The following is a 25636-nucleotide window of genomic DNA, read 5'->3' on the forward strand; positions in this document are numbered from 1 at the left end:
TTAGCTAAAATGTTGTTTACACAGTATACACATTCTTTACTTACAGAGAAAAATAAGCTTAACAACATTTTATATTAAAAAAAAACCTGGGATACAGTAGGATTAGTAGCACCATGAAAAATAATTCTTCCCCCAAACTGTAGTCTTTTATATTACTCAGTGTGATTCTTCTCGTAATTGAAATTCTAATGTGCTGTTTAGTAACTGGGCAAAATATATAATATTCATCTTGTATTCCTTGAAGAAAGTCATTTTGGACCCAAAAAGTAAATTCATTTCTTTTTTCTTTCATAAAAAATAACAAAAGCCATGCTCTAGCATATTGTTGAGGTACATCAGAATCTTCATGGTTATTAGTCGGCATACTCTCTTGGTCATATATTGTAGCACCATTGGTGGCAGCAGTGGTAACGTTGGGAAGAGTGAGACATTGGATCCTGGGAACTTTATATCACATTAAAAAAACATAAGGAGTTCTTCAAAACGTTATGTTCTCTTCATGCACACTTGACATCGGCTAATTCGTGTTCTCAAGTCTCCTGCTTTCAGTGTTTCTGACTGAGGTTTACTAGAAAATAAGAAACAAGACAATCGACAATCAGATTTACCTTCTCTGATTTTGATTCTTTGCCTTTTCTGATATTTCAGTCTATTATTGGCTCAAATTCATATCCAAGCATTCTCTTTGTGTTATGTATCTTTCCTGGTGACTCAATGGTCTACTTTTGAGCAATGTGATCTAATGCTATGACTCATATTGCCTAAGAGCCATTACTGGACATAGGTATTTTTACTGTTCTTCCCACCACTATTATCTTTGTATATTTCTCTCTCACACACACTCTCTCTCCCTCCCTCTCCCTCTCTCTATCTCTCTCATACTTTCTTAAAAAAACATTCATAGAAAGAGAAAGGGCAACTGATGATCAATACATGATAAAGAATATAAGAAAATTATCAATTAAGGGTAGCTCAAAAGAACCAACTAAAAATAGTAAATGTAACCTGAAAAACAAATTTCAGCAGACTGAAGTATCATGTGATATATATATATATATATAGTGTGACTTTACTCATCTAAACATTTTAATGAGGGCCCTTAAAATATTCTGGTAAAAGCTGGGTGTGGTGGTGCACGCTTGTAATCCCCGCACTTGGGAGGAAGAGACAGGAGGATCGCACAGGTTCAAAGCCAGCCTCAGCTACTGAGTGAGGCTCTCAGCAACTTAGTGAGACCCTGTTTCCAAATCAAGTATAAAATAGGTCTGGAAGTATAGCCTGGAGGTAGAAAGCCCCTGAGTCCCACCCCCAGTACCACACACACACACAAAACAAACAAACAAACAAACAAACAAACAAAAAAACCAATTCTGACAATTCTGGTAAAGGAGATCTCTTGGGGTGGTCTCATTGGAATAGAATGGCTACTGATTTGTTATTGAGTAGGTTACATAGCATTTCCTTATCTATTTTTTGTTACTGAATGATTACTTAAGTGCTTTATCTAGCCCCACTTATCCAGTATTAGTCAGGCTCAGCTATTCAGGCCGAAACAGGTAGATGAGAAGAACAAGCAAGAATAAAGGGAAGAATTCAATAAAAATCCTAACTTTTGTTGGGGATAAACCACTACTGTGTTATTTTGTTCTTTCCCAATATATCTGAAGGAAGCTTTGGGCGTGAACAAATGCCTGAAGTACCTCACCTGAACATATCTGACACATCTACTGTTGCCAGCCAAAAGCTGTAGGAGTTGGCATAGTAGTTACAAGTTCCTCGCCCATGACATTCAATGAATGGAGCTGAACGAAACTCTTCCAAACAGGATCCAGGAGAGGCAAGGGCTTGACCTGAGCCCTCTGCCCCTGCACTTGTATGCTAGAAAAGACGAAGAAAAATATGCCACAATATCCATGTACCACAGCACCTTAGCAAATATCCAATGATGTATAACTTGCTTAGCCAAAAATTCAAATCTAGTGAAGGAGACTAGAACCAGAAGTAAGAGTATAATTTCCATATCAAAAGTTATCAACAAGAACAATAGGTAGATTATGAAATTATGTTATCAAATGTGAGAGTGTGGAGAACATAGTGCTTGGACATAAGCCATTTGAGGTCTAAGCTTCTAATGCAAGTGACAGGGATTTTTTTCAGATTGGAGAGAAATGATGGACAATAAACTTTGATGACAAAAGCAAAAAGGGGGTTTCATACCATCATGAAAGAATAGCCAATCCACAGAGAATCCCATCCCTGAGGACAGTGTGGAATCTGAATGGTCTGACTATGAACTGCGATCACCACAGCTGGAGCTTCACATACTGCACATCTAGTAAAAGTGAGAGAAAAAACATAATCTAGAGTTTTGTGGGGAATAGAAATCCCTCTTTGGAAGCCTTCTTAATATGGAGGCCCAATAACATTTCTTAGGTGATCAGAAAAGGAGAAAACTACACTTTGAGAACTATTTTTTGCATAAGCACTGTTTTCATATATATATATATATATATATATATATATATATATGTATGTATATATATGTACACACACACACACACACATATATATATATATATATATATATATATATATATATAAGCTAAAACTGCTAGCTTTTTCAAGAAACTGCAGAACCACTGCTATAGAATTTTCAGTTTCAATTCTATCCTAAATTGGTATTTATAATAGTTTTAGTCAATGCCATATATATTGTATATACTACTTGCTGTCAAAGTGCCCAGCTTGAGGATAGACATTCAGTAATGCTACAACTGTGGTAATAACAATGTCTGGGAAATTGGAAAAGACAAGAAACAGACATGTTTTTAATTTCCACTCATTATTATTGGTCCAAAGGACATTTATTAAGCATTTGGCCATATTCAGGTAAGAGCAACACATCTAGAATACTGGAAGACTACCCAGGCACTTGAACGATATGGCTGGATTTTATAATATCAAGTAAAACAGCAACACAGTGAAAAGTCTATCAAATCTGTAGCATGAGAGAAATATAACTGAGGCCAATTTAGCACATTCTACATATATATTTTGAGAATATTTTACTCCAAAAAGTTGGGACTAACAAAAAATATGCACATTTGTATTTGTGTATATATGCACACATGTGCATTCGTGCACACATGCACACAATTTCTAAAGAATTTAGGCAAATTATTAAATGACACTATGAACTTGCTACTAAGGCTGAACTAGGTTTTATATTAATATATTTTATATTTATATGAAACATATATTGCATATTTGTTTTATATTTAATATATTCAATGTTAAATAAATTATATTTTCTAATGACTCATCCTTGACTGTTATTAAAAACCTGGATCATGATCAGAATAAAACTGACTATATCTAGCAATCCTAGGAGATTAAGTTAAACTAGGGTTCCAAGGTGGCAAAACCCCAGGAAATCTTTACTAAAGACACCATTTTCCTTGTAGTTCCTCATTTGCCAAATCTCAGCTATCACTTTCTCCTTCCCAAAGTTAATCAACTGCCAAATCCTATCTATCCTAATAATGTGATACATGTCCCTCACTGTGAGAGTCAATCCATTCACATCAGGACTATAGCAGTACCATTCAATTTAACTGGTCTCTACCTCTGGACTGTCACTCCTGTAAGTCATGCTACAAATTGATAGCTTTTTAATCTTCCCTGAAGTATAGCTCAAAAAAATTTGGGGAGCTCCTCGTAATATACCAAATCAATTCCAAGCTACAGTTTGGCACTGAAATTAGCCTACCATCTGGGCTCAAGGTATCTTTCCAATCTTTTCTCCCCATGCGACCTTTATACACTATATTCTAGACATATTAATCTATTACCCACTTGCATTTTCTCTGCCTGGTATGTCTTTCCATTTCATAAAGGGCCTGTAACTCAGGTCCTTTCAGTCCATTAGGAAGAGACCAATTTAAAACACATTTCTTCAATATAGTCATCCCAGATTTCTCCATTTGAAATTAAACATTTCTCCCTCTATGTTTTCATAAAGTTTCTATTTGATCTGTCTTAGCACTTAGTCCATGTCTGATGCATATCAGATTAGTATACATTTGTATGTACTAATATACATACAAATATATACTAATTTGAGCATATGTATGTATTAATATATTTTAATTAATATATGTATATATGTATATATGTATATATATGTATGTGTGTGTATATATATATATATATATATATATATATATACACATACACATACATATGCTCAGTGACTAGACTGTACTCTTTAATACTGGAGGTTAAACTCCAGGTCATTCTACCTCTGCGCTATACCCCAACCCTTTTTACTTTTTTAGTTTAAAACAGGGACTCCCTAAGTTGCTGAGGCTGTCCTCAAAACTGTGATCTTCCCGTTTTAGCCTTCCAAGTACTGGGTTTACAGGTGTACATCAACAAACCCACCTGACTACAGCGCTTTGTATACTATACTATATATCTCTATATCTCTTTAGCTCTCTCTCTATATACATATATATGTATAGATATACATACACACACACATATATATATTTTATATATATATATATATATATATATATATATACACACACATTATATATCCTGAGATATATAGTATCTATATATAGTATACAGGTATAATGTATATCTCAGGACTTAGTCAAAAGGAGATACCTAATAAAAGTCAAAGTAAATACTGACTTGAATTTTAAAAGATATCCTTGTCTGCTTAACCTGGGAAGAATATCATCAGATTATTAGCTTTAGGCTGATTTCTAAACTGACTAACTAAACTAACTGAGGATTGGAAAAAATCAAAGATGAACCAATGCCTTACCGACTAATGAATGGCTGGATACTCTGGCCCTTCAGGGGTTCCATGCTCATTGGCATGGGCTCTGGGGTAGAGAGCCAGTAAGAATAGTCATTTCTTGAAGCAAAATTACAAACATTATTGATGTTGCAGAACATGAAAGGCATGGTACTGAAGCGACGAAGGCAGCTGCCAGCCGTCCCTAGGAATAATTGAAAAGAAAAAAGATGAAGGATTGCATCATGATACTTCAGTTTCTTCTAAAACAATACTAAATGACCTTTCAAAAAGAAACTCGCCTACATTTCCTAGATAATAGATATACTTTATTTCTTAAATTCTAAGGTTTACTCACATTTAACATTTCTAAAATCTGTATGTATGTTATAATTCATGTAGCCACCTGTTTTATCTCATTACATAATTCTTTAAACTGATGGTGCATCTTATTATAAACAGTAGTGTCTTATGGAGAATATATAGTAATTACCTTATATAAGTGAAGGATACATCATGAGTCCTTATAATATCATATATATATATATATATATATATATATATATATATATATATATAGATCAGCACTGCTTAGAAACTGCTAACCATACAAGGCACATAATAGTGATGTCTTAGATGAGAGGGCAGCCTAGAACAGGAACTATTGATATGATATTATAAGGACTCATGATGTATCCTTCACTTATACAAGGTAATTACTATATATTCTCCTTAAGACACTACTGTTTATAATAAGATGCACCATCAGTTTAAAGAAATTATATATATATATATATATATATATATATATATATATATATAAATTACCACAAATAGGTTTGGAGGTAAATAAAGAAAAATTTGAAAAAAAAAAGAAAAAAGAAGACAAAAAGTAAGAATTGAAGAAAAAAATAGAGAAAAGGATAGTTTCTTAATTTTAGAGTGGGTAGAGGCAATAATATTTCTACTATTTATCAAGTCTTTATTTTCTTATTTACTCATAAAAGTGATAAAAATAAAGTACTATGTCATATTTTAAGTGATATATAAATTTCTGCTATCTAAGTTTTTTCATCAGAAGCTTTAACTGATACTACACTACAAGCATTAAGATATTATTAGCCACGTATGGTGGTGCCTGATTGTAATCACAGCTACTTGGGAGGGCAAAGCAAGAAGAATGCAAGTTCTAGGCCAGCTTTGGTGACTTAGAAAAATCCTATCTCAAAATAAAAAAAATAAATAGTGCTGGGCATGTAGCTCAGTGGTAAAGCACCCTTGGGATCAATCCAGACAAAGTCAATACCGACAAAAAGATATTAGATACCTCTCAGCTTCAAACTCACCCTTCTCAAGTCTGCTTTATAATATAGGGGCTGGGAGTTTAGAATCCACATTTCTACCTTGTCAGGTGTCATTGCTAGTATTTCATGGATATTAATATTTTAAAATAAACTCTTATATCACCCTTTAAAGGTATATAATGCAATTATTTGAAGCTTAACATTACCATTTAAAAATATGGAAAGTCATCTTTAATAGCTGGAAATTACACATTGTTGCACTTTCATTATATTTCTATTCCAATTCTCTCACACAGTTTAGTCTTAACACGTTTTTATTTGGGGGTGTTTTATTGATCATCTTATTACATCTTAAATAAAAATTTAAAATAAGTTTATAAATTTTTCTATGATCATAAGGCTTTAAGTGTTAATTATTTTATTTTATTATGAGTGTAGTTAGGCTATGCTAATGAAGAGAGAACAGATAAAAAGAGGAGGGGAATTTTTGTAGGAGGAAGAATTTAGAAAATTATCTAAAGATATTAATTACACCATACTGGATAGCAGATCATATTTTCTCTTTAAATTACATTTTAAATTTCACAGTGCTCAAACATTTCTGATGGTTTTCTATTGATCAGTTGGGTCATTATAATTATTAATTTACAATTGATCAAAATATTGCTATTAAAATTTTGGTAATTACTAAATAAAGTAGTAAACTTTTATTATAGATTTCTTTTCTTTTTCTTTCTCTCTCTTTTTTTTCAGTGCTGGCGATTGAACCCAGGGCTTCACACATGCTAGGGATGCTACTACTGAACAACATAACCAGCCACAAAAAATATCTTAATGAGATAGATTAAAACAGACCTATAAAGGATTAGTTGAAAAATACTTTAATGAAAAAGTCCATTATTTTGAATGGATTTTTTGTCTCTCAGTTGTTTTCATACTTCAAGGCAATGTGGCAATTCTTTCATAAAGTTGAAAATGAGTGATGGTGAAAGGGTATATAGAAAAGGTAATTACCCAAGGCACATTCACAGGCAGATTGGTTTTAGGAGAAAGTCAAGGATTTAAAATTGATTCCTTCAATATTATGCTTATATGCATCTCAAAAATGCTTCCTGTATTCAAAAGGGTATGTTTATCACAGACTAAAGATGACAGATAAAATAACTTAGATCATCAGAATCATATGGAATTTTTATATGATAGGTTTGGGATGGACCTAATAATTTTTTCAAAAGTTTTCCAGGTTGAAACTCATTGACTTATTCTAATTTATCTATTCTGATAGAAAAAAACTTGGCTCAGAAAGAAGTGGCGGACTCAAGGTCATGTGAGAATAAATGGCAACATGATGCATCTGAGAAAGAAAAGATTTAGAATCAGCAAGGGTTGGGTTCTCTTCTTATCGCCATCGTTTTTCCTGTGTAACTTGTAATACATCATTTAAACCATCCAGTTTTTTGTGTATATGTATGTGGTCCCAGAAGTGTTCTACCACCAAGCTACATCCCCATCCCTTATTTTTTAAACTTTTTATTGGTGCATTGTAGTCATTCATCTTAATGGGATAAAAGATAGTGTAGACATGCATGCATACATCACCCAATTAGCCCTTATCCAATTTCTGCTCCCTTCCCTTCCCTCCCACCTTCTCATGCTTGGCTTAGTGATTGACTGATATGTTTGTTAAAGTACATCATGTGCATTAGAGAATTTCCCTCTTCTCCCTCCCATCCTCCCAGTTATGTCACCTTATTTGCTCATCTATAGAATCTCTTTCTTAATCTAGACTTCCTCCTTTTACCAATTTCCCCCTAGTTTTCGCATATTAGGGAAAGGATCCAATTTCTTCTTTTTCGTGACTGACTAATCTCACTTAGCATAATGTCCTGCAGTTCCATTCACTTCACTGTAAATGATGTAATTGTGTTTTTCTTTATGGCCGAGTAAAATTCCATGGTGTACGTATCCCATGGTTTTGTAATCCATTCATCTGTTGATGGACCCCATCCTTTTTAAATTAATTTATTTTTTGCAGTACTGGGAATTGAACTCAGAAGCATCCTATCTCTGAGCTATACCACCAGCCCTATTTTTATTTTTTTTTTTTATTTTGAAACAGGGTCTCACCAGGTTGTGGAAGGCCTCACTAAGTAGCTGAGGCCAACCGAGAACATTTGATCCTCATGTCTCAGCCTCCAGATTACTGGGATTACAAGCATGTGCCACCATGCTGGGCTCTAAAATTTTTATTTGAAACAGAATCTCACTCAATTGCTCTGAGTCTCACTAAGTTGCTGAGGCTATCTTTGAACCAGGGATCCTCAAGTCTCAGCCTCCATAGTACTGGGATTACATGCATGTGCCATCATGTCTGTCTCAGGTTTTTGTGCATAAAACAGAAAAGAAATAGGTCCTATATATTTATCATAGTGGTGAAAGTCAAATCAGAAAATTATAGAAAAATGCTTTGCATATAACATAGTTATTTAAAAAGAAAAATAATCAAGTGCCTAGTTTGAGACAGAGCTGTAATTTTCCCAAAAAGAACATGTAAGGTCCACAATGATGGGATCAGTGGTATTTGGTCATGTCTGTGCTATTGACTGCTAACAATATGCAGACGCCTGGGTTACAGTCTCCAAATTTTTGTAGAAAGAACAATCCCACACACCGCCAATACTTCCTATGCCTAAAACTGTAAGTCTTTAATAAACAAATGGTTCTCAATATGGTTTTCCTCTCTATCAGAAACGTTTCAGTATTCAGTCTGTCTTTTTCACCTTCTTTTTACATATTGTTATACTTCTACTAATCTACAACAGACCAATTATTTTATCAGATGATTGTTTGACACCAAATCTATAATTGCTTCTATTCTTTGTTTATACATTTATCCAATTTAAATACTCCATGAACCCTAGCAGAAAACCTGTAATCCAGGATCACTCTTGGAATTTTGAACCCTATTATAACCTTTCTGTATTTGAGGACTAAACTTTACCTAAATTTGGGATGGTCTCCAAGTCTTAGTGAAAACACTGACTTCTGTTGACTGACCAAACACATGCATTCTGAAAAGTTATAATGACAAACTGGATCTCAGATCCCAGTTTCTCTCTGTATTACTTTTTAAAATTTCATAGTGATCAAAATTTCTGGTGGTTTCCTGTTAATCTCATAGGTTAGATTATAAATTAGATTTAGGTTTAGTTTGAATATAATTTAGATTCTCTCAATGAAGAGAATAAACAAAATGAGGAGAATTTTATGGGAGAAAGGCTAGAAAAATCCAAATATTAATGTGATTAATTTAGCATTTAATAAAAGATATATAAAGATAACTTATTAATGTAATAAAGATTTGTCAACTATCAATTTTAGTACAAAGATGTAATATAGAGGAAGGAAATAGAGAAGTAAAATTTATCAGAAAAAAGATGAAAAGGAGAAAAAGAAAATAAGAGGAAGAGAAGTAAAAGATAAGAAAAATATGCAAACTCCTACTTTATTTGTCATCATAAAACAACCTGTGACCATTGGCTTCTGTGTAAGTGGATGGACCTATTCTAGTAGGCCAGAACTGGGCAGGTATATGTGGCCATAGTCCTGGGAACAGAGTGAGCAGAGAATAATTCTGGGGTTATGCTGCTGAACTGTTTTCATAGAATGAATGCCCCAGACAAAATGAAACCTCAAGAGGCCTCTTGCCATAGACATCCCACAAAACAGGAGCCCAAACTATTTTCTTACATGTCTTTAGAGAGGAAAACTGATAATGAATCCTAAAATAAGCAGGCTCAAGTTAAATAATGAGACTTAAATATCCAAAGTCAAAATTCTAGGAAAAGAAGTTTAGGGATGAAAGAGTCCTTGAGAGTCATCCAATCCAGCCTTGCCCCATCAACCAAGGTACCCATACCAGTATAGAGAAGAACATGTAAGCACATTAAATGAATTGGAGTCTATGTGGAGATATGTTTTATACAGCTTTAGTCTACTTTGATAATACTTTATAGAGCTAAGACATTGTTTTAGGAACTATAAACTAGCAAAATTATTCAATGAGCTTACTTTCTTTGATCTAGGAACCAAGATTTTCTTCAGAATTTATCTTGAAACTTGATGAAGAACAGTCTCAGAAAAGAGATTATTTTCTATGAATTATAAACACTGCCCACTCAAGCAGCTGCTATAGTATAGAAAGTCCAAGGAATCTGTTTCCTGAATAACTAAGCTAACTGAAAGTAAATGTGGTTCTTTTCAAGATGCCTTACTTTAGGCCAAGAAATATGCTTCATACTAGCAAATTAATGCTTTTAGATTATGCTTAAATATTACTTATTTAAAAACACAGGGGGGAGGAAATGGGGTGGGAATTGGGGAAGGGCTAATTGAGTGATGTGTGCATGTATGTTTGCACCATCTTTTACTCCATTAAGATGTATGTCTACAATGTACCAATAAAAAAATTAAAAGATCACAGGGAACATACTCAGCTGTTCTTGACAGAGTGCTCAATTTGAAATCCCCTGAAGAAAAGAGTGACATGCTTTAACCACGGTTAATCTAGAATCCAACAGGATTTTAAAAATAAACCCAAAATTCATAGTAAAAAATAGAAGGCCAATAATCTCACCCAAGTCTTGACCATGGGCTCTTTTATTTCCTTGTACATACAGGAGAGAAAAGCCTTCATAGACCTGGAATGTGCCCAATGGGCATTGTGGTGCTTCTGTTGTCTGGCTGTGGCGTGTGATGAGGAATCCATGGGCGACAGAGGAAGTTCCTGGAGGACCTGGTGGGCCTTGCAATCCATCTGGCCCTGGGGGACCATCCAAACCACGGGTACCTATTTCCATGAAATCATCAGAACACAAAATAAAATAAACTCTGATCCACTGACCAAACGTAATGACCTAATTTTTGGTAGTAGTATGACTGCAGATGGAAATTTTATAGATACTGGATTCAGTATTATAAAAACCCCATTAATGAATGACCTCAAATATCTGTATATCAATATGTCATCTCAGAATGAAATATTACCACAACTCTCAAAGTTCTATAGGGATCACTTAAAATTCCTATTTACACTTAGTGCATTTTAGGGGGAAAATTATCTCCTAGTGGGATATTTTCAAATGTGGAAGGATTCATAATAATTATATGGTGGTCAAGGGATTTAAAACAACATCAAAAATTAGCTGAACAGGTAATTACTATGAATATCTGGAGGAAGAGTTAGGGTTTCCAGTGCTCTAAATATGTAAATAAAAGCAATCCTGTATAGAAATTGTCCTGGGATGTGCCTTCCTATTTTCCCCCAGCTCCAGATTTACCAGTTTGCTGTGCTCCCTCAAGAGAAAGATTTCACAGTTCTAAGTGGAAGCCGATATATCCAGAGGATTTGCAAACATTAAGACCATCATCAGCACACTGTTTTAGTTGTCTTACCTGGCTGGCCTGGTACACCTGGGTCTCCCTTTCGCCCTCCTGCACCATCAAAGCCAGGGAGTCCATTGCGTCCAGGATCTCCGGGAGGGCCAATTGGACCTACAGGAAAAGAAATGGGACATTCAGTTGTGGGTAGAATAAGTCCACATCCAGCTAGATCTAGTTGAATTAGGGTTTTTTTTTTTTGAGACTCCAAAATCATAATCTGGTTTTGTTTTAAATCCAGGTAAGCAAAAGGAATAGCATAGACCAGGACGAAGAAGCAGATGAGGATTTAGTTTTCGTTTAAACATTGCATTTGCTTCTGAAGAGATTCCTTTAATATGGCCATTGTCTTCTCTTCGTTTTTTTTTTAACTTTTTATTGGTGCATTGTAGTTGTACATCTTTTTTTGTCATTGTACATCTTAATGCAATATAAGATGGTAGAGGTATACATGCACACATCACCTAATTAGCCCTTCACCTCATTCCCTCTCCCCTCCCTCCTTCTCATGTTTGGCTTAGTGATTGACTTTGATATGTTTGTTAATGTACACCCTGTACATTAGAGAATTTCAGAATGAGACAGAAATGTGTGTTTCAACTTATGTTATTTATCCCACTATAGGTTGGGCTGTTACTGCCAGGCACACTTACTTATGAAAATATTGCCATACATTCAATAAAAAACACTAAAAGTTCTATAATCAAAGTTAGCCATAAGTATAGAGTCAAATTACCAAGTAGATACTTATTTAAAAGTTGGCCCCAAGGGTTGTGTGGGTGTATGTTACTATCACTCTGAACTATGTTAAGATGTGAGAGTACAATGTAATAAAACGTTTATTTTAAAAAGTTAGGGGAGCAGGTGATATAGCTCTGTGGTAGAGCATTTTCTTAGCACGCATAAAGTTCAGGGTTCCATTCCTAACACCATAATCCTTCTACTGGGAGAGGCACAGAAAGCACTAGATCTTAACTGTATTTTTAATTATTTCTAGAGTTCTAACATTAACTTCATCTTTTGAATTAGAATGAGCAGAGGAGCTAAAAGAAATCTGACTGGGCATAAGGTAATTTAGGCATGAAAAATTAACATTTTCAAGGACCAAGGAAATGAAGCCAGGCATGATGGCACAAGCCTGTAATCCCAGTACTTGTGAACCTGGGAGGCTGAGACAGGAGAATCATAAGTTCTTGGCCAGCCTCAGCAATGTAGTGAGGACCTCTGCAATTTTCTGAGCTTCTGTTTCAAAAAAGCTAAACTAAAATAGGAGGCCTGGGGGGGGTATAGCTTAGATGTAGAATGTGCCTGCATTCGGCATTCAAACCCCCCAAAAAACCAAAAAAGACAAAAACCAGAAAAAAAAAAAAAAAGGAAATGGGACCCATAGTTGTCTGGTCTGGTGGTATTCTACTAGTTGCTGAGAATAGACTCCTTTTATCAGAGACAAACTTTAGAGATATAAAAGGAGGACAAGGAAAATGTTTTCAAATAGATAGGCCTTAAATGATGATCCACAAAGGTACCTGGTAAGCCTTGAGGGCCTGGTAGTCCTGGTAGACCTTTTAACCCAGGCTGGCCAGGGATCCCTGGAGGACCAGCATCTCCTTTGATTACAATACTCTGTCCTGAAGGACCGGGTAATCCAGGAGGACCTAGGAAGTAAAACATACAAATAGAAGATGGAAAGAGAAATGTAAGAGGAAACGGATGCCAAAAGTGACCTAAGGTTAGAATAAGAATTGTTAGGAAAGAAACAAATTATATTTGCTACCATATGCAACAAAAATCTGTTAGGAGAATTATCATCTTACCCAGAGACTGAAAAATAATTTTCTTAGTATCAATGGAAATTTAGGCATATCATCTCTACTTTTGGGCTTTGAACATTATTCAGATACTAGAAAGTCTAATCCATCACAAAGCTGTGAATACTTGTGTTATGGGAAAACAATCTTATTCCCTAACAAGTTCATTCTGCTCCTGACAATATTTTTAGTTACTGTTTGTTATGTTTGCCAAGGGACCAACTGAATTACTAAGGGAAATTAGTAGCTGTCCTCTTTTACAGTTAAAAGGAAACCTCTATAATCCTTTTAGCAAAAAACCCCTTTTTAAAATAAAGAATATGCAAACATACATATGTGTGTTGTTCTTATGATCTGTTCCATTGAATATAGAAGTTAGTATAAAAGCCAATAAAATCTCAATAAAAGCACTTGTTAATCCTGTATCTATCTTAAATGTAAAAGGTCTGCTATCAATATTATAACACAGAGCATAAAAGATTAGAGACTTGTGAGTTTAGACACCTGAGAATTTGACTGAAAGAGTGTAAACTTCAAGTTCTTTAATGTGTCAAGGTATCAGGCACAGCTAGCTTCAGTAATAATTCTTACCTGGGGGACCAGTAAGTCCAGGTTCCCCCTCAGGGCCAGTTGAACCAGGTACTCCTATGGGTCCCTTCATGCCTGCAAAGAAGATACATATTATGTCACAGCAAAGCAACAGTGCCAGTCTTTACTCAGACCATTAGAGAATGGGTATCTTGTCCCAAACAAGTTTAATAAAAAGGGAAACATCAAAATATCCCTTCAAATACCTGGGAATCCTGGAACACCAGGGAGACCAGGATCTCCTTTCATTCCATTCAGACCTGGTCGCCCAGGATTGCCCTGAATATCAAATAAAATAATCAGTGTTAGATAAAACAGAGAAGGAAGGAAGTTAGGGTAGAGGTATTGCATATCTGTTTAGAGCATTGTCTCTAGAATTCAATTTAGGATTAGGATCTCAATTTCACCTCTTATACTGTGTGACTGAAGTTCATTACTTAATCCCATTGATTCATAGTTTTCTCATCTCTACCATGGAGAACAGAATAGTATATCTACTTCATGCAGTGGTAGTGAGGATTAAATATATTAAATGTTCAGAAAATTATTTGGCATGTAGTGTGTGTTTAATAAGTGGTAGGTATTATTTTTATTAACAAGTGAGATGACAAAGCTTGGGTAAGAATTACATATTTAGAAATGATAAATTTTGAAAGACTTAGCATTTGTATTGTATTATTTAGTTGGGTTTGAGAGTCACAAATAGTATGGAAAAAAACAGTGGGTAACAGCTCTAGAATGAATCTAAAGAAAGAATACAGAATAGCAAACCCATTTAAGAGGTTATTGCATTAGTCCAAGTGTGGAACAATGAAGCTTGTAACAGTAGGAATGAAAAAGGGGTAAGGTGAGAATGTCTTATTATGCAAAATATAAGAAAATGCACAAGGCATGGTGGGAGGCTGTGATCCCAGTACGTGTGAGGCTGAGACAGGAGGGTGTTAGGTTCAAGGCCAGCCTCAGAAACTTATTATCAAGACTCTCATCAAACTAGCAAGACCCTGTTTCAAAACAAGAATTAAAAAGGGCTGCGGGTATATAGCTCAGAGGTAGAACGCCTCTGTGTTCAATCCTAAGTACCACAAAAAAGAAAATAAAATAGGTAGTTAGATAATGAAAAGCTGGGGAAGCATTACAAATTAATAAGATCCAGCTTAAAGGGAATTTTAAGTCTGTGACAATGAGAGCTTCAAACTAAGTAATGATAGTTTTAGAAATTTGTAACTCTGAAAAAAGAGCAAGAAATCATGAGTACATACTGATACATATGTAAATAAAAATAGTGAATGGAGGGCTCTTGCTTATTGTAGGGCTCACTGACATATGTGGAGGTAGTGCTAGAGTTGAAACATCATTTTGCCACTGTCCCAATATAAACTGGGTGAGGAAAAATCACTAGTAGATATTAAATCTAAGATGAAATTTATATGGAGGCAGTATATTTGCAAGATCTTAGTGTGTTTTTTTTTTTGTGTGTGTGGTACTGGGGATGGAACCCAGGGGCATTTTACCTCCAAGCAACACCCCCAGCCCTATTTTGTAACAGGGTCTCACTGAGTTGCAAAGGGCCTCACTAAGTAGCTGAGGCTCTCTGTAAACCTGGATCCTCCTGTCTCAGCCTCCCAAATGCTGGAATTACAAGTGTGAGCCATCACACCTGGGTAGGAATATTCTATTTTTTAAGTGGGAGGACACAATTTTTAATAGCAAGGTCTTGAAAGAAAGAAATGCCTAGGAACCATTCCAGATTAATAAGACCAAGGAGACACAATTAAATAGAATACATAATTTGTTGTAGATTCTGTACTAGAGGAAGACCTGCCAAAAAGAATGTTACTAAGATGACTGCCACAAACAGAATGTGATAGAAATTAAATTATTATGCCAATGTTTAATTTTCTGAAGTTGATAGCTATACTATGGATTTACAAGACAGCATCTTTAGTCTTAGGAAATGTGTATTAAAAATTTAATAGTAAAATGTCATAATAGATGCAACTTATTCTCAAGTTTTCCAGAAAACATATTTGCATAACTATATATGTACAGGTAAATGCATACATACAAAAAGAGAGTGAATGGGGCAAAAAGGATCAGTCATTAGTCTTGAGTACACAGGTATATGAAAGAAGAATGAATAAAGAGAGTACTAAATTTTTAACTCTGGGTATCTAGAAAAGTGATGTCATGTGGAAAAAGTTAGACACTGGGAAATTTTAAGAGCCACTATATAATTGTTTTTATGTTCTAAAGTAGCATTTACAGTTAAAAGACAGCCTAGTCTGTGCTGGTTGTCAAATCTACCAACAATCTGTTTGAATGAAGAGAAGCATTTTTGAGGATCTCTAAGAAGAATTTGAATTTCTTGGACATTCAAACCAAGGCAGTGAGCACATGAGTAGATATACTATTGTTCTCTTTTTACAGATACAGAAATAAACTCAGGTTTTCCCCATAGACACAAAAGCAGTGGAGCTGAAATTTGACCTATCTCTTATACGATTTCAAAGTCTAAAATATTCCAACTTACCATAATTACTTCCCTATGGGCAGACCCATTCACCTGCAATGCCCTGATACACATGTCTCCTTTGCATAAACTTGCTACCATTAGAAGAAAAGTATCTTTTGAGGAATGCTTTTGTTATAAATACCACAAAGTACTTTTATTTGGAAAACTATAGTACACAAGTGATCCATGCAAAGAGCCTTGCCTGGTGAGTGTTAATAATATTACAACTTAGAATTCTCACTTTGAATGCAAACACACTTATTCTTCTCTCATCAGATATCAATTCCCACTTCCTACCGGAAGTCCTGGTGGTCCTTGATCTCCTTTCAAACCAGGCAAGCCAGGTTGCCCAGGTGGGCCTGGGTTTCCTCTCTCTCCTTTAATACCTCCACTTCCAGGGAAACCCCGGGGACCTTCTGGACCTGGTAGACCTTGATAATGTACAACAAATAGCCACATTTCAGTATAGCATATAAGTAGCATAAGTGTGAGGTTTTAAAATATCAGTGATCTTTGTATTGTTTGATAAAATTCAAGATTACATTAAAATATACAGACCTATGCTATCTCCTTCCCTGACATAAACTAGACTGAGTTCTTTTTGTTCTTAATACTGGTTTACAGACACATTTGCTTTACATTTAGTATCTAACCCAATGAACTGATATAAAAAATATGACCCAGGACATTCTAATATTTGCTTCTATACTCTAACAGTATTTGACTTAAACTGGTATGGACTAGAAAAGGTGGGACACGTTTCTAAATTGTAGCATGTAAGTCTCAGAACCACTTGCAGGGCTTGTCAAAAAAGATCGCTGGGCCTGTTACCCAGAGTTTGGGCTTTAGCGAGGCTGGAGAGGGGACCAAGAGTTTGTGTTGAAGCTGCTGGTTGTTAAACCATACTTAGAGAACAGCTTCTATAGAGCAAGCAGGAATTGAAGCTATTTGTCTCACTGTGAATGATATTCGAATACTTGAGCCTAGAAGGTGTAGCTCAGAGGCAGAATGTTAGCTGAACATATGTGAGGCCCTAGGTTTGATTCCCAGCACTGCAAAAGAAAGATGCTTTATTTATAAGATATTATATGTATTCAGTGTTTATTATTATATAATTAAAATATTTAAGAAAACTAACCTTAATTTCATTTTAGTAATAAATTTGATACATGGGAATGTTTTTAAATATCAGAAATATATTTATTCAATATAGTACTTTAAAATTAATTTTTAAGTTCCACATATGAGAGAAGACATAAAGCTCTTGACTCTTTCTGTTCTCATATGTTCTCATATACAGAAGAAATTAGAGAGAAAATTGGAAGCAAAAAAGATTTCAGGTAAATGAGGAGAGAGACCAGTAGAATAACTGGAGGGGATTGGGTAAGGGAGGTATAGAGGGGAAAAAAGAAGCTTGAGAAAGGAAACATTTCCAATAATATTCTGTCCATATATGAAGGTGTCACTACCTTCTCACTAACATGTACAGGGAGAGGAGTGGGGTGGGAAAATTATATGAATTTAAAGATTATTAAAGAAAATGTAGTCAATTTAAAATTTTATTTTTAAAATCTTTCTAGGGGCTGGGGATGTAAGTGCTAGTAGACCCTGGTTTTGATTCCCAGACTTGCAAAAATTTTCATTTTTTTTACATTTTAAATATTTTATTTTTTAAAAAAATAATTGGGAATAGAACCTAGAGTCTTGCACATGCTAGGTGAGCACTATAATACTGAGTTACAGCCCCAGTCCTTCTTATTTTATTTTGAGATAGGTTCTCGCTAAGTTGCACAGGCTGGGCTAAAAATTATGAACCTCCTATCTCAGCCTGCAGAGTCACTGGGATTACATGTGTGTGGCAGCACACCTTGTTATATTTTAAACACTTTTAAGGGAAAATAAAGAGATATACAAGTATCTTGTGACAAAATAAAACAATTTAAAATGATATTTTTCTATATAAGCCTTTAATTCTTATGTTTTAACCTGTATATCTAAATAAAGATATTGGATCCATTAAGTAACCAAAGAGATTTTAATATCGGCTAAGTCTTTGGCCAGTGGGTGGGAAATAGGTGCCACTTAGTCACAGAGATTTTAGTGTTTCTGAGTGAGACTCAGTACTCTGGCATTAAGAAGATAATGACAAAATCCAAAGTAATGAACAGTCCATAGCTAACACATACTTTTCTCCCCTAGTAGTCTCAGTATTTTATTGATTTCAAAAAAAATGAAAATATATAATACATTTTATTATTATGGACAGTGCGGAGGATTGAATCCTGGGCCTTGTACATGCTAAGCAAGTAACCCCTGAACATATTTCTATGGAACTATCATAGGCATATATGAATTTAATACTGAGTTCATGTTTACAAATGGACAAAGGGTCTTTTTGATTGGAGATTAAATTCTCTAATAATCTCATGACTTAGAATTAATGGCTATAGGCTAAAAAAGCTGAAAGTCATAGTGATTACGAACATTGGACCCTAGAGTTAAAATGGTAGGCTCAAACCCCACTCCATTAGTCACTAGCTATTTCATCAGAGCAAAACTGTAAATCTCTTTCCCTTCAAATTCTTTTTCTATAAAATGGAAACAAGAATGGCATCTACTTTACCAGGTTGTTGTAAGGATTAATGACGTAATATCTATAAAACATTTAGTACAGTCCCGACACATAGAAACTATTAAAGTGTTATTTTTATAATTATTATTAATGTCATTATATTTATTATTATTAAAACTGAAAGAACATATTTTAAAATATATGAGCCTATTTTAATTTTTCAGGTATTTTTATGTAACTTCATAATGCAACACTACTCCATCTGGCACACGAGAAAGAGAAAGTAGGTTCATAATAGTGTAACAATTTTCTTTTTTTATTTTTGCGGGTCTGGGGATGGAACCCAGGGGCATTCGACCTGCAAGCTACACTTCCTGCCCTATTTTTTATTCTTTATTTTGAAAAAGGTCTCACTAAGTTGCAGAGGGCCTCACTAAGTAGCTGAGGCTGTCTGCGAACTGCGATCCTCTGGTCTCAGTCTAATAAACGCTGGGATTACAAGTGTGCGCTACCACGCCTGGCTAGCAATTGTCTTTATCTTTAAACAATTTAATTCATATTGTCACCTTAGCCTGGCAATTAGACAGCACGAAAATTTCCTTCTCAAACATAAAGAAAGGGTACCTTGTACTTAAACAAAAAACAAAACTAGAAAATGTTTGTGTAATTCAGAGTATAAATAAGGTAGCAAAATATATTATTAAAATAAAAAATTATCTGTGACCAAGCTATTGACAATTAAAGGGTAATATTTAAGATGGGGGAAAAAGAAACTTTTAATGATTGACAATCATCCCCCATTCAGTTACTAGAATACTGCAACATTTGGGAAATAATACAAAATAAAAAACGAGGATATAATTTTGTGCACTTAAAAGGAAATATTGAACATTTGGCAATTTTAGTACCAATCTACTGTTTATTTCATTTAAAATTTTTACTTTTAAATTGTTTTATTGGTGTATTGTACTCATACATCCTAATAGGGTACAAGATGCACACATCACTCATTTAGCCCTTCCCCAATTCCCATCTCATTCCCTTCCCCGTTCCTCCTTCTTATGTTTGGCTTAGTGATTGACTTTGATATGTTTGTGAATTTACATCATGTACATTAGGGAATTTACTGTTTGGAGTACCTCAAATTTAAATTAGTGTGTTACTAATGACATAAGGGACATATAAGTTTTATTTTTAATAGTATTCAGTGGTTACTAAAAACAACCATGAACAAAAAGATCAGGGCAATATGAAGGAAGAAAAACTCAAGGAAATAAAATTAATGTACAGATATTATAAATCAATACGTAGGGCCAGATTCCTACCTAAATGAGTGTTTTAATGCAGTCTAGAAGGTAAAAATTTAAGTGGATTTTCATTTAAAATTAAACATGTTTCCATCAAAACTATACAGACCTGATATCATTTCAAACTCAGTTACAAATAAATAACATTACCTTCACAGAAATGTTAAAACCCAAGCAGGTAATATATGAGAATTACAGCACTCTTCAGTAACTTCTGAATAAAGCAATATAAAGTGTATGTCTCTTATCACACATTAAAGCATTAAAAATAATTGACCAGTGAAGAGTCTAACCTTGAAAACCTGGGAAGATCAGAGTTCACCAAAGCCCAAAGATCGATGTTAGCAGTATCAGACATCACACAGTACAAAATAAGATTATGAGTTAGAAGTGGTTCACATTATAGCACAAGTTAAACAATAATTGTTGCCAGCATTTTTTATGCCTTATGGTATATAAATAGAACCATACAGGAGTATTGAGAGCCAAACATTATCAAATAGAGGTCTTCATTAACCCCCCAAAATGGAAAACTCTATTGAAGACATCTTGTTAACATTGTTACTGTGGCTTTCCAAAAGTTAGCTTCTCAAAACTCTAAAGTTGGCAAGATAGTACCATTTCACTGACAGCCTTCAGGTTCTTTTAAAAAGGGACAATTTTGGATAAATGTTTATCTTGGTTTCTGTCATACTTTAATATAAACACAAGGTGAAATTCTGTTTATATATTCAGACTGTCTCAAAGATATAACCGTTCACTTTAAAGGCCCCAATGGCAAAAAGTACAAAAGTCATTGGTAACTAAATATTAGAAAAATCAAAACATGAATGTACTATTACCAGTTGTACTTTTTCCTGTCTTATTGGAAACCATCCTATGAAGCCACATTCTGATTATTTTTCAAAATTCATCAGGAGGTTACTTCTGTGCATATTACTTGCAATAAGTTACTTAAAGAGAAAAAGGCAATGCATATTTGTATGCCATTTAAATTGAAAATAGCAATTCAAAATTTCCAGATATGTGAAGGCTATCAATGAAAGGGTATATTAACAAATTTTGGCATGCAATATCCCACCCCAAACCACATAAGATATTGCAATTACTTTATTATTATTCAAGGCACATATTAAGGATAGGCTATTCACTATTAAAAGGATCATTAAATAAAAATATAAAAAGCCTACAAACAAAATGCCTCTTGATTAGTGTTAATTGACTATAAACATAATTTCCTTTGCTTACAAGTTTTGCTATGATTTATAAACATTGAATGTTAGCAGAGAGAATAAATTGTGGTAAAACACTAAATCTCAGGAGTTAGAAGACCTAGGATCTGACTCTGCTACTTCATAACTGTAAGGTGTTGGGCAGTTCAATCTCTCTAAACATAACAGGAATAGTGATATCTATTGATACCTCTTCTAATCTCACTCACAGTACTGTTTTAATAATTAAAGAAAAGTTTTAAAATATAGACCTAAACTCTGCCATGTGTAGGTATTAGAGAAATCACAAAGATGATTTCTAGAAGCTTCCAATAAAAGTATATTATATGATGGAAATATTATTGCGCAATAATAAACCCTTTAAAGCACTTGATATTTTAAAATTCAAAAAGCTAAAAATTGGCTTCAGTTTGTTTAAATTGTTTCTAAATGATAAACAGATAACTAACTTAAGCACATTTAGAACACAATCTAGCCATACAATTAATGATTTAGAATTTCTACTTCATATAATTCAGATTTGATTTAGAAAGATGTGTGTCTGATATAGAAGGGCCAGTAACCACTCTTAGAAAACCATCTCACTGAAATCTAACATTTAGTGTGATCTAGTAGCAAAGAAACTGTGTATCATATCATAGCAAAACTTCTAAGACTTTAATTTCTAAAAGGTAACATTTTAATGAGTTATATGCCAAATCAATTTTGTGTATGAGGCTCTCAATGCATTATTTTTCAAGCTAACTAAAGAAGTTGAACTGAAAAGCAAAACAAAGACCTAATGTCTTGTACATAAGTGGCAATTGCTAACAATAAGCTGATGCACTGACTGGTATGCTTTAAATCTAGTTTTCACTTAAGGTTGTACTCTGCAACAATTTAAAAGAAAACATCAAACACAGAGACCAGGTTCAAATAACTGCATTTTAGAGAATTATTTGGTAAATGGGAAGTTGTTAAATCATCTTTCTTTCTTTCTTTCTTTCTTTCTTTCTTTCTTTCTTTCTTTTTTGCAGTACTGGGGATGGAACCCAGGGGCATTCTAACTCTGAGCTACACCCCTGCTCTTATTTTTTAGTCTTTTTATTTTTTGAAACAGGGTCTCACTGAGTTGCAAAGGGCCTTGCTAAGTAGCTGAGGCTGTCCGCGAACCGCGATCCTCCGGTCTCTGCCTGCTGAATGCTGGGATTATAAGTGTGCACCACCACACCTGGCTTGTTAAATCAGTTTTAAAGTACATTTGGCTACTTTTCTTTTTCTTCTTCAAATACATTCTAGTGCTTCAGAAAAGAAATCTAGATAAGTCTAGTCTAGTAGTCACCAAGGTAGTAGAATTCTATGCACATTAGACAGGGCAGGATAAAAAATTAATTTAAATTACTCCTCAGTCTTCTCTTTATTTGGGTGATAGTTAAATCATATGCATTGTTTAATCATCTTGTGGACATCAATTTAGGAAGAACACAAAAAGTAGTTATTAAGAGCTGATGAAGCTATTGAGGTAATAGAAAATATGAAAGTGGATGCAAGTACAAGTCGGCTATGGCTGTCTCCTGAAATGGTATAAGCAGTTTTGTTGGATTAACATACCAACTTAGCATATTTACAACTAGAATGAGAGTCCAAATCCCCCCCCCCTCTCTCTCTCTCTCTCTCTATATATATATATATATATATATATATATATATATATATATACATATATATTTATATGTATTGCGCTGGGAGGCCTAAGTCAGTCTCAAAGATACTAGTCACTAACAGTATTTCCTTGAGCAAGCTTCTTTGGGTCTCTATTTTCTCTTATGTGATGCCAAGTCCAGCTGGCAAGAACACTGCTAACTTGGTTTAGGGAGAGTCCCTCTAACCCTCAATCCCTCAATGTCTTGCCAAGTTCCTCATCCCTTATCCTTTAAGTCTAAGCCCTTGACATGACTGTAGCAAGAATCTTGTTAAGACAGTTTAACGAGAATCCTCTAATTCTTGATACCCTATCTTAGTAATTTTCTATCATTATCTCCTTAATCTGCTCCTTAAGGATAAATTTCTACTTATTGTTGTGTTTGGAGTTGAACTTCAGTTACTCTCTTCTATAGTGGTAACCCTTTCTCTGTTGCATAAAATCTGTTTGCCATCTTTAATAAATGCTCAGTGAATAATTTTTTTCATACATGTAAAGCTTAGGTCACTTCTAGAATTATTATTTCATGGTTCAATGAAATGATGGGTTTGGAGAATCAATTCAAATAGAGATATATGGATTCCTAAAATTCATCTTGAAAAATTATGAATTTTTAATTTACAAGAATGAAAAAGTCCTGTCATTCTCAAGAGCCAAACCTCAGAAATGTACTTTTCTCCCTATTATTCCTCCATAGAAATGGGAAAAATGTACAAAGGACTACTTTTATCTTAACTAATAATAAATACATTCAAATATTTGTAGTTTCTTAATCCTAATTAGGTAAATGTCTTTTGCTAGCAATCTGCAATTTACTCAGGATAGTTCTTGGAAATTGTTATTTGGTGTGTGCACTAGCTACAGGTATGCAGCATAAACAAGATTATGAGCCTTTAATTTGTGTTGGTTGCATTGGTTTTTGGACTAGAATCTCACTATGGTGGTTTTTGAACTCCCAGGCTCAAATGACCCTCCAACCTAAGTCTCTCAAGTAGGTGGGACTATAGTTTTGTCCTAACTTGCCTGGCTGAGAATTTAATCTCATTTGCATTGAAAGTTATATGAAAAGAAAAAAATATACTCGACTCCAAAGTAAAGGTAAAATATTATAAAAATCTCTTTGGGGTACCATAAATTTCCAAATAAATAAAATGACACAGATACATGAATTTTAAGTGTTAAATTATTTTTTCTAATTAGATAATAAAGGATCATTGTAATACAAATACTGGTCTCCACAATTTCTGAAAACTTACAGATATAAGCCATCATATAAGAATTGAATTGGCATATATTCTCTTAAAATATATTCAAACATATTAAAACGTCATGTACCAGAATATCTATACATACATGTATACACATATATGTATATATACACACATATATAAATATATGCATATAAATTTATAAGAACAGTTTCAAACTTCATGCAGTTACTAATTTGGAGTTAAGGAGCTAACCTGGAGGACCTGGACAGAAGTCAAAGTTCACCAAGCCCCAAAGTCATCATTAACCAAAAGGAAAAATATCAAAACTGTTAGGAACATCAAGAAACTACAGCATTAAGCTAATATTTTCAAGTTACAATTTAATAAAAATGGAATACCCTGAAAGTTTATATTCATGCACTTGTATGAAAACCAAATTATCTCAACTTAGCTCTAACACTTAAATGAAACTTGCACATATGCCTTTTTTTGTTGGTACTGGGCGTGAAACCCAGGGGCTTTTCTATCTCCGGGCTATACTCCCAGACCTATTTTATTTTTTATTTGAAAATAGGGTCTCACTAAGTTGCTGAGAGCCTCACTAAGTAGTTGAGACTGGATTCGAACCTGTGCAATCCTCCTGTCTCAGCCTCCCACACGCTGGGATTGCAAGCATGTGCCACCATGCCCGGCTCACATATGGCATTGTTCAAAGGTAAAATACCATTTTTATGATAATCATTACTATGAACTCAGACTAAGATTAATTTTAAGAGCAACTGTGTTTAAAATGTCAAGTTGTAGTTTCTAAACAAATTAAAATATCAAATACTCATCAGATGTGTGATCTTCTCAATTTGTTATTACTTTAAAATATAATTTTAAAGCACCATTGTGATTAATGGTTTTATATTAAGAAATTTTCAAGTAACATTCAACAGTAAGATCCATTACTAAGAATGAATATTCATAGTGCAAATCGCAATGTGAAAGAATAAAAGTGATAATAATTTGGTTTCTTTGAATTATTTCATGCAAACCGAAGTAAGATGCTTCAATTCTTTATATTACATGCAAGAGAGTTAACATGGCTGAGATTTCTACTCGTTCTCTTCAATAGTAAAGAAAGGTAAAAACCTTAAGTAATATATTGTAGAGATAGTCAAGTAAGA

At 34.2% G+C, this 25636-nt stretch overlaps 1 protein-coding gene across 2 annotated transcripts in view; it reads right to left on the reverse strand.

Moving 5' to 3' along the window:
- Positions 1–486: 486 nt before the first annotated feature.
- Positions 487–25636, reverse strand: part of COL4A5 (collagen type IV alpha 5 chain) — a gene marked incomplete at both ends in the record, with an annotated part of 237249 nt that continues 212099 nt past the window's right edge. For both annotated transcript variants that reach the window (XM_080719284.1, XM_080719283.1), the window contains 10 exons: positions 487–568; positions 1706–1878; positions 2218–2332; positions 4838–5015; positions 10751–10963; positions 11569–11667; positions 13080–13208; positions 13953–14024; positions 14156–14228; positions 16759–16892. In XM_080719284.1, the coding sequence (XP_080575410.1) occupies positions 487–568; positions 1706–1878; positions 2218–2332; positions 4838–5015; positions 10751–10963; positions 11569–11667; positions 13080–13208; positions 13953–14024; positions 14156–14228; positions 16759–16892 (1268 nt within the window). The remainder of the gene's footprint in view (positions 569–1705; positions 1879–2217; positions 2333–4837; positions 5016–10750; positions 10964–11568; positions 11668–13079; positions 13209–13952; positions 14025–14155; positions 14229–16758; positions 16893–25636) is intronic.

Source organism: Muscardinus avellanarius, assembly GCF_963383645.1.
Source record: "Muscardinus avellanarius genome assembly, chromosome: X".
Classification (NCBI taxonomy): Eukaryota; Metazoa; Chordata; class Mammalia; order Rodentia; family Gliridae; genus Muscardinus; species Muscardinus avellanarius.